Raw genomic sequence first — 15104 nt, forward strand, 5'->3', positions numbered from 1 at the left:
GAAGAACAAGCTGGATTCAGGCCAAATAAAGGCTGTCAGGATCAGATCTTCACTTTACGACAAATAGTCAAGAAAGCATGGGAATATAACAAAGATCTGTATTTAAGTTTTGTCGATTTGGAAAAATCATATGACAAGGTGCCAAGAGAGAAGCTATTCAATACGCTACAGTTATATGGTGTCAATGGGGCATTATATCAAGCAATACCTAGTCTTTATTTGAGTTGTAAGTCAGCAGTTAGAATTGAAGGAAGTACAGGAAGATGGTTTAATGTTAAATCTGGTGTGAGACAAGGATGTAGGTTATCCCCCTCTGTTATTCTTTATCTATATGGATCACATTATGAAGCAAAGTGGTATTAAACATGATATCAAAATTGGAGATGTTAATGTCAGCTCTTTGCTTTATGCAGACGATGTTATACTTCTAAATAAATCTGCTACAAGTCTGCAAGATTCTCTGACTAAATTGAATAACTGTTGTAATAGATATGGTATGAAGGTCAGCAATAAAAAGACAAAGACAATGAAAATAGGCAGAATCATTGAAAATGTCAACTGTGTTATGAATGGAGAACCTGTGGAATAAGTAAAACATTTCAGCTACTTAGGCACGATTTTTAGTGAAGATGGTAAATTAAATATGGAAATAGACAACAGAATCAACAAAGCTGGTATGGTAGGAAGTCAACTGAATAAATTCATATGGAATAAGAGAGAAATTAGTCGGAACACTAAATTATCTGTATAAAAGGCAGTGTTCAAACCAGTTTTAACTTATGGATCTGAGAATGGGTCAGAAGTAAAACAGTTGACCAAAGACTAGAAACCACAGATATGAGAGTCCTGAGAAAGATTAGAGGCATGAACAGATGGCATCAATGGCAATATCATATTAAAAACGAGAATATTAGGAAAGAACTTGACATTGTCAGCATCCAGGAATGCGTTAGCAGAGCTAGTCTCAGGTGGTATGGTCACTTAAACAGAATGATCAAGGAAAGATTAGCAAAACACGTGTTCTCTGCCAAGTTGGCATGAAAACGACCCAGACCCAGAGGAAGACCAAGATATAGGTGGATTGATACAGTACAAAGTGCCTTAGACGATAGAAATATAAGATCTGGTATTGTTGGAGTCTTGACAAGTAACAGACTGATTTGGAGGAAAATTGTAGATAGGAAGTTAGTAATGATGTAAATTTTTCATGTAGTACTATCATATCCTGTACACCCCTTGAGGGTACATGGCAGGAATTTGATGATGATGATCTTTATTTTAATCGTCTCATTAAAAGTATTCCTAGTTAGAATTTTGTTTTAAATAATTCTTTTAATTTCTAACCTCATATCATTTATTACAGATCCACATATATTTATTGTAACAAATTCTAGGAGGCCAGTAGTATATTTCGTTAAATTCAAATATTTGAACTTTGCGTGGAATGAACAGCGCAACCAACTTTCCGACTAGTAGGATGCATGTTGAAATCCTGCTGTGGGCCAGATATAATCTTTGTAGTGTCTTCAGGTGGTAGATGAATGTCATCGTCTAGTGTGAGACCAATGGCCAGCCTACTAGAGGGCTGAAGTACTTTAAAAAGTTTTATGTGACTTTCACCCGACCTTTCATGGGTGAGAGTCTTGCTAAACTGGATAGAAAGAAGACATATTTCTGACATATCCAGAATTTCAACATGCAGAATTATTTGAAATTATTTCTGCAGTGAGTGACTGACTAACATCATCATCAATACAGAAATAAATACCATCAATGTAGCATTACAAGAAAAATGACACACAATAACCACTACCTTTAGACAAAAACAGTCTTAATAAAAACTGAATCAGATATTAAAAATTTTACTCAGAACTTCCTCAGCCACCCCCACATAATATTGAAGTTGTTAATGTTGGCAATGCCCTATTTAAAAAGGTACCAGTGAAAAATCTGAAAATATTTCAAGGTAATGGCATATCAGAACTACAGAACTAACCAAGTATGGGCAAAAATGTATAAGATAAAGTTTTCAAATATCTAAAACAGACAGACAAAAGCTACTTTACTCTCCCTTCCCAAGAAAAGTATAGCATTAACAGCAAATGTAGTGATGCCTCCAGTGTTAGTGAAACAGGAAGAACAGTATTTGGCTATTCAAAAAACATATGCTACAAAAATTTTCCATCTATCAGTCAGGTTTTGCCTAATATGCAATTAATCAAGACCACTTTGTCCATTGGTAGAGCACTAAATTATTGCATTGCTAAAAATTTGAATCAAAATCAAATAGTTTTCGGAAATAAGTAAGTTTTAAGAAAGTGGCACTAAACCAGATATTAAAACTGGTGATATTAAATTCAACTCTTTAGTTTATGCACATACACCTAAATAAATCCAGTACAGGTGTACTCCAGTCATATGACATATTTGGTTCCTGACCACTGTTGCATAGTACATTTCATCATATAGCTAATCAGTGCCTTTTATTTTTAAATGTAGATAAATATAACGGTTTAATAGCATTTTTAAGCAGTGAGCATTGTGTGTAAATGGCATAAATAAAGCTTATTTATGTCAGTTCACACAAACAAAAATTTTCACTGAGATGGAAGTTTCCCTATTTGAGCAATAAGGTTAATGCTACATGTATCCACAAACAATGCCATGTTTGTGGATACATGTAGCATTAACTGGGTGTGGCACTTTTCACTTCACCAGATCTTTGTTTTTAACAACTGTAACAACAGGGGTGCGAGGTAAATTTAGTATGGCCAATCTCAGTGTCTGACACATTGTCACTAAATTTAATAATTTTAGTCATAGCATCTAATGTAATAGGTTTACAAGGCGTTTTCTTTTGACTCAGAAGCAACAGTACCCTAACTGTGATTTTTATTTGCCATTATTAACAACAATAAAATAAGTTATAAAGCAGCTTATAATTCACAGAGCAACAATGAAACTAGAGCGATGCAGTGAGCAACAATGTCATAAACAAACCGAGTCCATGAAAACTGCGCACTGGTTGATTTATGGTGGCATCATGTCACTAAAAACTGTCATATGAGCAAATGCTCCATCGTATAAAAGGGTAATGGTCATATCTGAAAAGCATCATATGAGCAGATTTGCAACAAAGTCTATATGAAAATCAGCAATAAAAAGATAACTATGAAAACAGGAGAAACATGAAACATCAGTGCATTCTCTGATCTGAAAGTGTGGTTGATCAAAGATCACAGATATGAGAGTTGAGAAAAGTTAAGAAATTAGAAAAATAAGAGAGTTAAGAAATTAGGAGTGAAGATTAAGAGAAGCTAATGACTAAGGCAATTGATGTGAAGTCATTAGCCTCTATATACAAGTAGCCCAGTCATGAAGAGCCTTCATATGCAAACTTTATTTGCTTACACTTGGATAAAGGATGGAAACCAAGAATATAAATTCTTGGCATCTTTAATTTATAGTGTGTATAATAGGTTGACCAACATCTTGTGGATGGGTTCTCCTTAAAAAAAAATAAAATAATTAAAAATAAAAAAATGAAGAAAAACATTCAGTACAAGATAAAACAAAACAGATTTAGAAAAAGGTTCACTCAAGTGTTGATTCACTCTTCACTTTAAAAGAGATAATAAAGCAAAGAAAATTCAACCTTAATACTAATATCCTATTCACATGTTATGAAAACACATTTTATGTAGCACAGTGCATTGGCGCACCCAGGGAGGGGGCTAAGGGGCCCTGGCTCCCCCTAAAAGAAAAAGGAAAAAATACTAAAAAATTTTCCAAAAATCTTTTCCTAATGAAAATTCTTTATTTTTTTATTTATGTTGTGTCGTGTCTTCTATTTCTATACTATTTATGAATTAGTGGTCACATAAGGGGAATACCCTCTGGCTCTTGGGAATCATGGCCGTTGTGAACGCAAGGCGAATGAAGTAGTGCTTGGGCGATATTTTACCCGAGTCGGGCCAGAGATCACAGGTATCATGTATTTGCGATCACTGCAGATGCTCCATCATAGGTCGTAGGCAATGCATTGTGTGTATTCTCAAATCGTCTACTCAACTTCCCCCCCCCAAAATTAAATCTTGAGTACTCGGCCCCCCTCCAAGATTAAATCCTGAGTGCACCACTGGTACAGTGGTTCCCAATCTTTTTCCACTTGTGTACCCCTTTTAAACCCAATTCTATAAATTATACCCCTTAATTTTAAAATAGCTGTTTTTAACCTTCTCATGCATAAGGGTCTCATATGAGGACACATATTTTCCCTCATAATAATTATTCATTCATAATTTAGTGCTACTGTATGCATGCAGTCCTCATCTGGTGTGGTTTCTAAGTGTTCTTAGAAACCACACCAGATGGCAAGAGTTTCAACAGAGTTACAGGAATACTAATCTCTCTGCAGTGCATGGTGGTATCAAGGAGGAAGCGAAAAGCTGCTGTTTTGTTGATTTGAATTTGGTGATTTTATGAGTCTTCTGGAAAGGTTAGTATGGTTTTATATATTGTTATACCTTGTAGATGAAGTGTGAATATTTAATTTGTTCATGTTTATTACCATATTCATAAAATGAACTTGAAAACAACCTGTCATCACATGAGGACAATATGTTTGCAAGGGAATCTATGCAGCAAATAGTTTGAAGTTAGAAAGTTCTTGTACAATATTTTTATAATTTTATTTATTTTATTTTTGCAAATATAAATGAACAGTAAGTGTGTTAATTGGCATTATCATCTCTTTTACAGGTGGATAACCAAAGCCAAGTCCATCAGGTATAAAAAAGGCCTATTACCACAAGAGACTTACTGAAGAGGAGATTAAAAAAACTGTTGGAGGAATCTGAAGATGGTATGGAGCTGAGTGATTCTGATGATGATCCTACATACCAGCAGCCACAAAATGATCCTACAGAGAGTGACAGTTCAAGTGAAGACAGTGATGTTCAGTGTCCTTCCCCCTGTTGGTCAGATTCACAATATTCCAAGTCCAGCTAGTGTGCAAAATACAGCTGTTGCTGGTCATATGCCATTGCAGAGACAACCAGTGTGGTTTAGTGAGAAAGATAATCCCTTTGCTGATACTGAATCACAGTTTAGAGGAAAACACCAAGTAGATACTCACAGAGAGAGCCCTGTAGATTATTTTTCACAGCTGTTTCCAGATGAATTGATGGATGAAATTGTGAAACAAACTAATCTGTATGGTGCTAATGCCAATTGTTGCAGAGATGTACACTGCAAGAGTAAAACAAGATAAGAATCCTTTCTTTCATGCTTACACAGTGATCAGACACATTATCATTATGGAGACAACTATATTAGAGCTAAACTTTAATTTAATATAAACCAAAAATGAACACTCAACGTTTAGACCTTCATATCAAGGTCATCATCTGGAGCATACACATATATAAAGAAACAAGCTCCACTACAATCTACATGTTTGCTAAAGTTACTGACCAACCGTTACAACAATTATTGGCCTGACCTCTGGTGAGAAAAAAAAAACACTTTACTATATCAAAGCTAGAGTCCTATTACTATTATTATCTGAGACCTCCAGGGAGTCAAGGACTCATCGAGGGAGGCTGTAAATTACCCAACCCAGCTATCATACCTTCCTTTAAATTCATTTACACTAGATGCACTCACTACCCCTAAGAGCAAATTATTCCACTCACTACTCTCTGGGAGAAAAACCTAGCTATTACCCCTTTCTTGACTGAGAACAACCTTAACTTCCATGGATGCACCCATGTTCTCTCCCCGCCTTCTATATAACAAAAAATTTTGTCATTTGAAATGCTCTAACATCCATTCAAAAGTTTATAGACCTCTATCATATCACCCCTCTTTCTCCTGTTAACCAGAGTCTGCAATCCACATACTCACAATCTGTCCTCATAATCTAAATCCCATAATTCGAATATAATCTTTGTAACTCTTCTTTGCACCCTTTCCACTGCTTCTTTATCCCCTTCGTACCCGGGAGACCAAAAGTTACAAAATTAAATTGGGCTGGAGAGCAACATGTTTATATACACATATAAAAACTATGTGATTATACATATAAATTTCAACTGATATGGAATAGTTTCCAATAAAAGCTAAAATTTGCTTCAAGTCCTAAAATATGCTGGAAACTAAGTAGGCTGAATATGTGCCATCCAATTTTTTGGAATTTTTATTACACCATTATTGTTGAGATTAGGGTGGTTAATCAGAATTTCACATGCTTCTTTAAATTTTCTTTCATACCAGGTTCTTGTATGATGTAAAGAGCAGGTATTTTTCCAATCAATTTGGTGTAGGGTGTTGAGGGCGTGATCTGAGAGGCCTGCTTCACCAAAATTGTTTTATTTAATGTGTCTTTTGTGTTCTTTTTTTTCTTTATATATGGATTGTACGTCCAGTTTCACCAATATAAGGTAAGTTACAGGTGCAGTAGATGCAATAAACTCCAGGATGTGGCAATGGGAGGAGAGGAGAGGATCCTTAGAGGAGTTGAATCCTATGAACTTCTTCTTTCGTCTCCCCCTCTACTGTGATCTTTTCTCCTAGGTAAACATAGGAGGTTACTATATTAATTTCCTGATGTTCCATTTGAATTGGCTTTTAGGCAATATATTATTGCTAACATAATATGATACGCAAGTTAAAAAACTTTCTAAAAGTATATGTGAATGTAAGAAACCATAATAGTTAAAAATACCAAAAAATAAATTCAGTTCAGAGGACTACAGATCACTGCACTACTCCTTTATCAGCTGTTCAGATGTAAAATGTTTTGACATCAAAACATAAATGATGTTTTATACATAAACATTACTGTCAAGGCCACATTATGGCATGAATGTATGGAAGTCGATGTATGGGCAAAATGTATGCAAGTCTATTTCCTCCCATAGCATGCTCCCCTACTCTTTTTTTCTTTACCTTTGAAATTCTAACATAACGATAAACCTGAATAAATGGTATCACTATCACTGTAGTTAAAATAAAAGATAAAAATAAAAAAAGACCTTCATCAAAAAATTCCACCCTCTGCTTTAAAAACTCATAAAATCTTACAAAACAAAAAATCTTCCATGCTTACTTCACCAATAACTGTGATATAAACACCAACCTAAATGATGTGCACCATCACCTGCAAACATCCAAACCTGATCTGTTTTTCATTAAATTCCAAATCTCTGCACAACAATCACACTCATCTTAACTGTTCAAACTGATCCTATATGATTCCTTCTGCCAAAAGATTGGTATTTTTTGCTTTTGTACAATACCATGTTCCTGCCACTGGATGCCTAATTTTGACCTTTTGTGGCTTAAGATTTTTTTGCTTCATTATGCATCATTCATCTGAAGTTTTCACCATTCCACCAGTTCTAAAAATCATTGACCTCTCTGACTTCTTTTCTCAGAAGTTTGATATCCTACAATACACTTATCCTGACAGAGAAATCATCTTCATGACTTATTCAAAACCTTAAGTAGTCCCTTTTTCCAATTCCACTGGCCAAGCTAGAAGAAAAGTGGAGGTATTTGTTGCAAGCAATGACTTGGAGCAAATCATTTATTTCCCAACTAGAATTCTTGACAATTCTCTTCACTCACCTAATACTTGAGAATTTTTTCCTGTTGTTCAAAGAGATCAACTCCTTCCTGCTGAGTTGATCTCTTTTCTTAGTAAGAAAAAATCCAGAGTATAGGCTGAGTGAAGAAGAAACTCTCAGTCAAGGGGTCTGCTATTTCATCCATCCTCTTCATCATATACATAAACGACCTACTCTCATTGACCTCAAACCCTATCCATAATTTTGCTGATGACAGCACTCCCCCACACATCCTATACATATGACAAACCTTGCAAACATGAAGCTTCAAGATCATCTGCGATAAGTCCTAAATTCTGATCTTCATACCATTCTTCATTGGGACAATAACAATCCAGTCATTTTCAATGCTTCCAAAAAAAAAAGCAAGCTGTTTTGTTTTTTTAGGGGGAGAAGAACTAAACAAACAAAAATGGATTGAACATGAAAACCAAATGGCCGACACTTGAGATCCTAAACAAATACTAAAATATAAGCCAATTGGAAAGAGAAGGCATTATCCATCCAATATCCTCAAAAAAGGATATTGGATGGATAATGAGACTGGAACAGACCAATATGGTCTTATACCCGTATTTAGTGTTATGATGAACTAAGACCTTAGTTCTTTTTCCCAAACTTTTGACAATGACAACTTAACAGTGAAGACCAGATCTCCCTACTCATACTGACTTCTAGCCTTTCTTGGTATAATCATATCACTTAAATAGTATCCTTTACTTCCAAAAATCTAGCTATCTTTTTTCATTCAGGCAATTACTTTTCATTTGTAGTTATTTACTTGGAGCAAATCTCAAATCTGCCCAACCTTGGAATACTGTTCTCACATTTGGAATGACACACACCTAAGACTTCTCTAAAAATCCTTGATGCTGTTCAGAAGAGTGGTTCATCAACTGATTGATAATCCCTCTCTCACACTCTCTTTAGCTACTGTCTGTGGTGAGTTTTCACATTGTGTCTCTTCTACAGATATTTCCATGGGTGTTGTTCAGGAGAACCAGCATCCATTATGCCTTCCCCCATTCTTAAACCTACATCAACACCAGCAAACAGCTGTTCGACATCCTTTTACAGCTTTAACTGCTGACTCACCAAAAACATGCTACTCTTGGTTAATCTTCTATTCTCTACTGCAGTTCTATGAAACAGCTTTCCCCATTAAAGACCCAAAGACCACATGCAACCTCTAGCTCTTTAAGAGGAATATCAACAGATTACTTGTTCTCTTAACCCCAGTACCCACACAGTATTTATTTGTTATAGGCTTTGTCTCTCATGTGGAAGTGATAACAAAAAGGCTCATTATTTTAAAGAGCAAATAATATTTGTTTTCAAGCAAGTCAATGTGAATTTATCAAATCTTATTATATGTCAATAAGTCATGCATACCTTCATGAAATCTCAGACTGTAACCATCATCTAAGTGCTGGTCAAAACTGCTAATTTTGGACTTCAAATTTCTACAAGAAAATTGATTATAATTATAAAGATAATACTAAAATTACGTTTTATATATTAATTAGTGCTTCTCCCCCCAAGTTCTGTTTACCACAAAAATAGTTTGTAATTATCAATATTGGCCAGATATCCTTATTAAAAGAATATTTGTTCACCTTTTAATCCTTATTAGAAAATTGAAGCCCATTATCACTCCCTTTTTTTAAAATGTATTCCATGAATACAAAAAGCTCCAAACTTATAATACATTATCAACATTAACTCTGTGTATAGGCTAAGGGTTAGAAGATCCAGAGACAAAACATGGAAATTTTTTTACAGCTAATTTCAACTACTGATATACTTGGTGATGGTTCCCCACCTGGCAAAAAATCATCTACAACTCAAGGACTTTAACAAACATTCACACAGCTGTGTGATTTGAATCTACAACTTCTTGGTTGGATAACAAGTATGCTATCCACTTAGCCTATCCAATAGAAATTCTAATGGATTAAAAATAAACACATGAATAAATTAAAACAACAATAACTAGAAATACAGTTAAATCTTGACAGTTTGTAGAATAATAATTATTACCATAATTCATCTGATTATTGCAACTTAACAATCATAGGAACTCTTGGAGGTAATCAAAGGAACTCTTGTAGCCTTTAGTTATAACAATTTACTGGTGTGTGCATGCATGCACACACACACATGGCCTCCATTAACAAAAGTAAACTAATAGGTAACAGAAAACTATGAGTAATTAACCAGGTTCAACTTGTAGATCTTTTATTAATTAAAACTGAATGTCACTCCAGCATGTTTTGTTGTCTTTATGGCTGACAACATCTTTAGGAAGATATTTTTCACAAACAAAAGATATCTAACAGCCATTATTTCTAAAAATTGAAAAAAAAAAAAAAAATTGACAGTTTAATCTTGCACACATCATTACAGAACATTACATGGTAGATTGGCAAGAATTCCCCATGCTTTACTTAGAAGAGAATACTTTTATCAGACAGATTGCTCAAGGTGCCTTCTGAGGTCATTCACCTAAAAGGCGTACTAAATAGAAATCAAAAACTTATACATCATTACACCTGAAAGTCATTAATTAGTGTATTTAACATTTGTAACCTCTGTTATACCAACAATCGCATACAGAGTTTGTGAAACAATGTAGTCTTTGCATGATGTGTCTAATGATATGCATGATTGAAGCACCAATTCAGTATTTTTCAATCTATGGGAATAATGGCTGTTGGAGATGTCTGAGATCTTTTGTTTGTGTAAAATATCTTTCTGAAGATGCTGTCAGCCATAATGACAGTGAAAGATGTCGGATTCAGCTTAAATCGATAAAAAGTCTATGAGTAAAACCTGGTTATTTATTCATAGATGATATAAACTACTTGTATTTAATTAATTATAAATAAAAAAAAAAAAAAAGGAAAAGGAAATCGGTAAAACTTGCCAAAACTGAGACTGCTGGAAACATGAACATTCATAAGCACACTCTATGGTTATTAGACATAGGTAACAGACAAAGAGACTTTGTGAGATGAATATAGGCCTATGACCTATCTCTTTGCTTTGCACCACCTTTAAGCTCTTTGAAAGAATTCTCCTTAAAAGAATTTCACCACTCACTGAAAGAGTACTCCCAACTGAACAAGCTGGCTTCAGGCCAGGAAAAAGTTGCTGTGACCAGGTCCTGGCCCTGACAACTGAGATTGAAGTAGGCTTCCCTTCCAGAAGAAACTTAAATCTGGAGCCACTTTCATTGACCTAACATCTGCTTATGACACTGTCTAGATCAGGGGCTTCCTCCTAAAATTAGGAAATATTATAAAATGTAAAAAAACTCTACAACTTTTTGAATCTATTCTCTCCAACAGAAAGGTCCGGATCCATATTGGCAGAAAAAAGAGCAGGCCCAGATTCCTTCACAACGGTCTTCCTCAGGGCTCTGTGTTATCCCCTATACTTTTTAACATCTATATGTATGATCTACCTCATACCAGATCAAGCAAGTTTATGTACGCCAATGACCTAGTGATCTTGCATCAATCCACCTCCTTTATCAACTTAGAATCAACCTTGAATACAGACCTGAACACTCTGGAAGAATACTTCAAGCAGTGGTACTTGAAGCCAAATCCAACGAAAACAGTGTCCTCCGTATTTCACCTGTACAATGCAGAGGCAAATCGACAACTCAACCTTTCTTTCTGTGGAAAAATGGTAGAACATGAACCTCACCCAAAATACCTTGGAGTGAGCCTGGACAGAAACCTAACCTATAAAAGGCACATTATCAACCTGTCCAATAAAATTAAAACCAGAAATAACATCATTTCAAGGCGTGCTGGAACAACCTGGGATTGTGGTGCAGAAGTCCTAAGGTCGTCTGCACTAGCCCTTGCATTCTCTGCAGCAGAATATTGTGCCCCTGTCTGGGAAAGAAGTACAGACACTAAAATTATCGACACTCAGCTGAATTCTATCATGTGCACAATTAGTGGGACAGTGAGAAGCACCCCTCTCTCCTGGCTGCCTGTTCTATCTAACATTGCTCCACCACACATACGGAGAAGACAAGCCTCGATTAAGGAATTTAATAAAGCAATGAGCAACCCGCTCCTACCCCTACACCAGACTCTCATAAATCCACCTAGTCTTCGCCTCAAATCTAGAAAGCCTGTCTGGTCCATGGACGAACTCTCTTCAGCTGCACTGCCATCAATATCTGACATATGGAGAGAATACTGGTCCAACAATCTCCCAACAAACGGCTTCCTGGTAGAAGATCCCTGTGCTCCGCAGCCTGGTTTTGGTCTTCCTAGGAAGATTTGGTCATCCATAAACAGGATCAGAACTAGTCAGGGCAGATGTGACTATCTTCTACATAAGTGGGGGCTGTCAGATCACCCTTATTGTGATTGTTCTCCCATGGCTCAGATGATTACTCATATTGTGTACAACTGCCCAAGGCACCAATTTCACAGTGGTGGCCTACAGGACATCCACAAGGTGACGGATGAGGCCTTGATTTGGCTTCTGTTTCCTCCATAACCACTGCCACCACCATACCAACTACAGGTCAAAGTCTATGGAGGAAACAGAAGATCACGGTCCCGTCTCACCATGAAGACGTTATTCTAGTAGTCACTCTCATAGTCGTCGTCATAGTATCAGCAGAACTCCTCATGTTAGAAGATGATGACACAGTGTGAAATGGGCCTCCTCTAATGGATCAAGTTTTCTCACACAAGACACAATTGCTCTCTACTTAAACCTCGGATACAGTCACTTTTATGTTGTGAAGTGTTGTGAGAACATGCAGTCTTGTCATACTTGGTGCAGCAGGACGATAACTGTCCCTGGCTTGATTATGACAAGTTACTTTTGCTTTATATTTTTTTAAAAAAAAGAAAGACTTAGTAAGCAGGTTGTGCCTTTTATGTAATGAACTTTTATATGTTAAGATTTTCATCATTTGTTTCTGGAAATTGTGATTGTATTTTTCACTTATCAGTTTCATGTAGCCATAAGAATAAATAAATAAATAAATTAGAATTCACAGGATGGATAAATCAGAAAGATCAAAACTGTGATGTTTAGTACAATGGATGATATAAACAGAAGAGGACAGCCAAGACAAGAGTGGTTAATGGTGTCAAAAGACTTGGGTCACCTCGAAATGGGCAGAGGAAAATAGAAAAAAATGGTGAAAACTGCATCAGACACAAATGGACATTGATGATGACATGACAGCCTGGTTGGTGAGTGGTCAGCATATCCGATCTCCAATCAAAAGGCTGCGGGTTTGAATCCAGGCATGGATGTTTGTGATTGTCTTTAATTCACAGATGAAAAATATTGGTGGACAGTAGATGGCATTGGTGTAGATGAAGATTGTAGTCAGTGGCAATGGAGAGTTGTAGTGTAGATGCCCTCTCTCGATGAGTCTTTGGACTCCTGTGTGATTTGAACCTACAACTTTTTGGTTGGATAACAAGTATGCTATCATTATTACTATTATCATTATTACTGATAATAATAATTATCATGTAATTATTATTACATGACACTTAGGTGTCATGTAATAATAATACATCATATGGCACTCATGAAGATAGATGTCGATGGTTGACATGATGCATTAAAAAATGGCATGTATTAAAGGAAGTTTTTTTTGTATGTATCTTTACTAATACTGGTTTTTAAGTTTGTGCTCTTGAAATTGACTGTGTTTTCTATGATAGGTGTGGTTTTTTTGGGTATAAAATTATGTCTATCTTGTTGCTAACTGTGATCATATCCATCGTGGCAGTTACCAGAGTTGCTTTAAATATCACTTAGGTCATTTAAAGACTACATTCATAATCTGATAATGGGATTAGAATAGTTCTATTCTATCACTTCCATATATAAATATATTTTCAGGAGTTTTAAGCATTTTAATTCATGGTACTTGGGCCCAAAATATCCCTTTGTAGAACATCTGTATGGATACACTGAATTTTGTTTGTGTAAATTAGTGTAAACTTAAATATTCTGTTTCAAATTACCATTTTCGTTGTTAGTGCATTTATATTGTGAGACTACACAATTAATTGCATGTTTTTATATGTGTGTGTATATACACACACACTATATATATAGTTGTGCAATGTTTACACATTACTTTATATACAGCATTAACATTTTATGGAGTGAATGTAGTAAGAAGATTTGCTTGCAGTTTACTGTGTCTCAAAAATCAGTATTATAGTTTAATGTTTAGCTATGTTTAAAATATATAAGTTAAAAAGGCTTACTTAATTGACTGAAAGTGTGATTTTTTTTACCACTTTCAAGCAAAGTACTATGAAGATAACAAGTAATGGCAATGGTTTCCCTCATTACATGACTGAAGTGGAACCAGAAGTATCATGCATGTTAAAGCATGCACGAGTGAAAAGAATTTCTGGAAACAGTGAGAAAAAGTTCCATTAGTAGCAGTATTCAGAAAGAAAGATGTTTTGAAAGTCATTTAGCTGTTACACTTGTAACTGGAATAACAGTTGTGAAAGAAATTTATAGGAACTTTGTAACTTGATAAATGAAGGTTTCTCATACAGGAAGGAAAAGTTCCATTAGTAGGTTCTGAAGGTTCCATTAGTAGCTATTAGACGATTTAACAGCTATTTCGGAGAATAGATAGAGTTGATTTTTTAAGCATTCAATCATTTTCCCATGGAAATCCTTTGTACAGGAAGAGAAAAAAGATTATGAATCTTAAAGAAGAAAGTGGAAAGAAGCAATATTTATGTGAGATTTTTCTAGAAGCCATTAAAGGATGAATGATAATGTTCGAATTTGAAGATTTTATTGCCAAGTCTTAACTTTTTGTATCTGTAACCGAGAATAGGAAATCTACAGTTATTTCAAAGATAAAGTGGTTTCCAGGAGAAGAACTGTTTCTGATGAAGAAATAAAGAAATCATTTCTTTTAAGAGAGGTCCAGTTGCAGTTAAGAGACAATGTTATTTTATCTAGTAGCAGCCCAAAAATCAGATAAGATGTGATAATTAGTTAATTACCTTTTTAGATTTTAAGTTAAAGTTCAGAATATTCTAAATTTCTTTTAATGTATATGAATATTATTAAATTGTTTTTCGTTTTTGTATATTGAAGTGCGAAGACTCAATTTACTTATTGTTCAATTAAGATAGAATTTTGAAAATAATAGAGAATTATAACAATACATATATCTAGGATCTTACTTATGTACCAAGATTTCAGTATAGAAATCTGATGCCACTCACAGCCTATTTTTACAAAAGTATATTTAATAAATAAATAATGAATTAAGCAGTTGACAATAATAAGTAAAATTTCTATAACGTTGTGGTCAGCAGGATTTAACAGTAAAATTTTTAAGTTAAGAGTTGCCGCTTCTCCACACTTAAGTCAACTCACACTTAGGACTTCCAATTCAAAGACTTTTCTTCCAATACCCCATAACCACTGTGT

At 35.1% G+C, this 15104-nt stretch overlaps 1 protein-coding gene across 2 annotated transcripts in view; it reads right to left on the reverse strand.

Moving 5' to 3' along the window:
• Positions 1 to 15104, reverse strand: part of LOC150108495 (protection of telomeres protein 1-like) — a 492786-nt gene that overhangs the window by 121527 nt on the left and 356155 nt on the right. For both annotated transcript variants that reach the window (XM_090415908.1, XM_090415909.1), the window contains exon 13: positions 9024 to 9094. In XM_090415908.1, the coding sequence (XP_090272034.1) occupies positions 9024 to 9094 (71 nt within the window). The remainder of the gene's footprint in view (positions 1 to 9023; positions 9095 to 15104) is intronic.

The sequence above is a fragment of the Typopeltis vanoorti genome, chromosome 3, assembly GCF_054136105.1.
Source record: "Typopeltis vanoorti isolate ZY-2024b chromosome 3, IOZ_Tvanoo_1.0, whole genome shotgun sequence".
NCBI classification, from domain to species: Eukaryota; Metazoa; Arthropoda; class Arachnida; order Uropygi; family Thelyphonidae; genus Typopeltis; species Typopeltis vanoorti.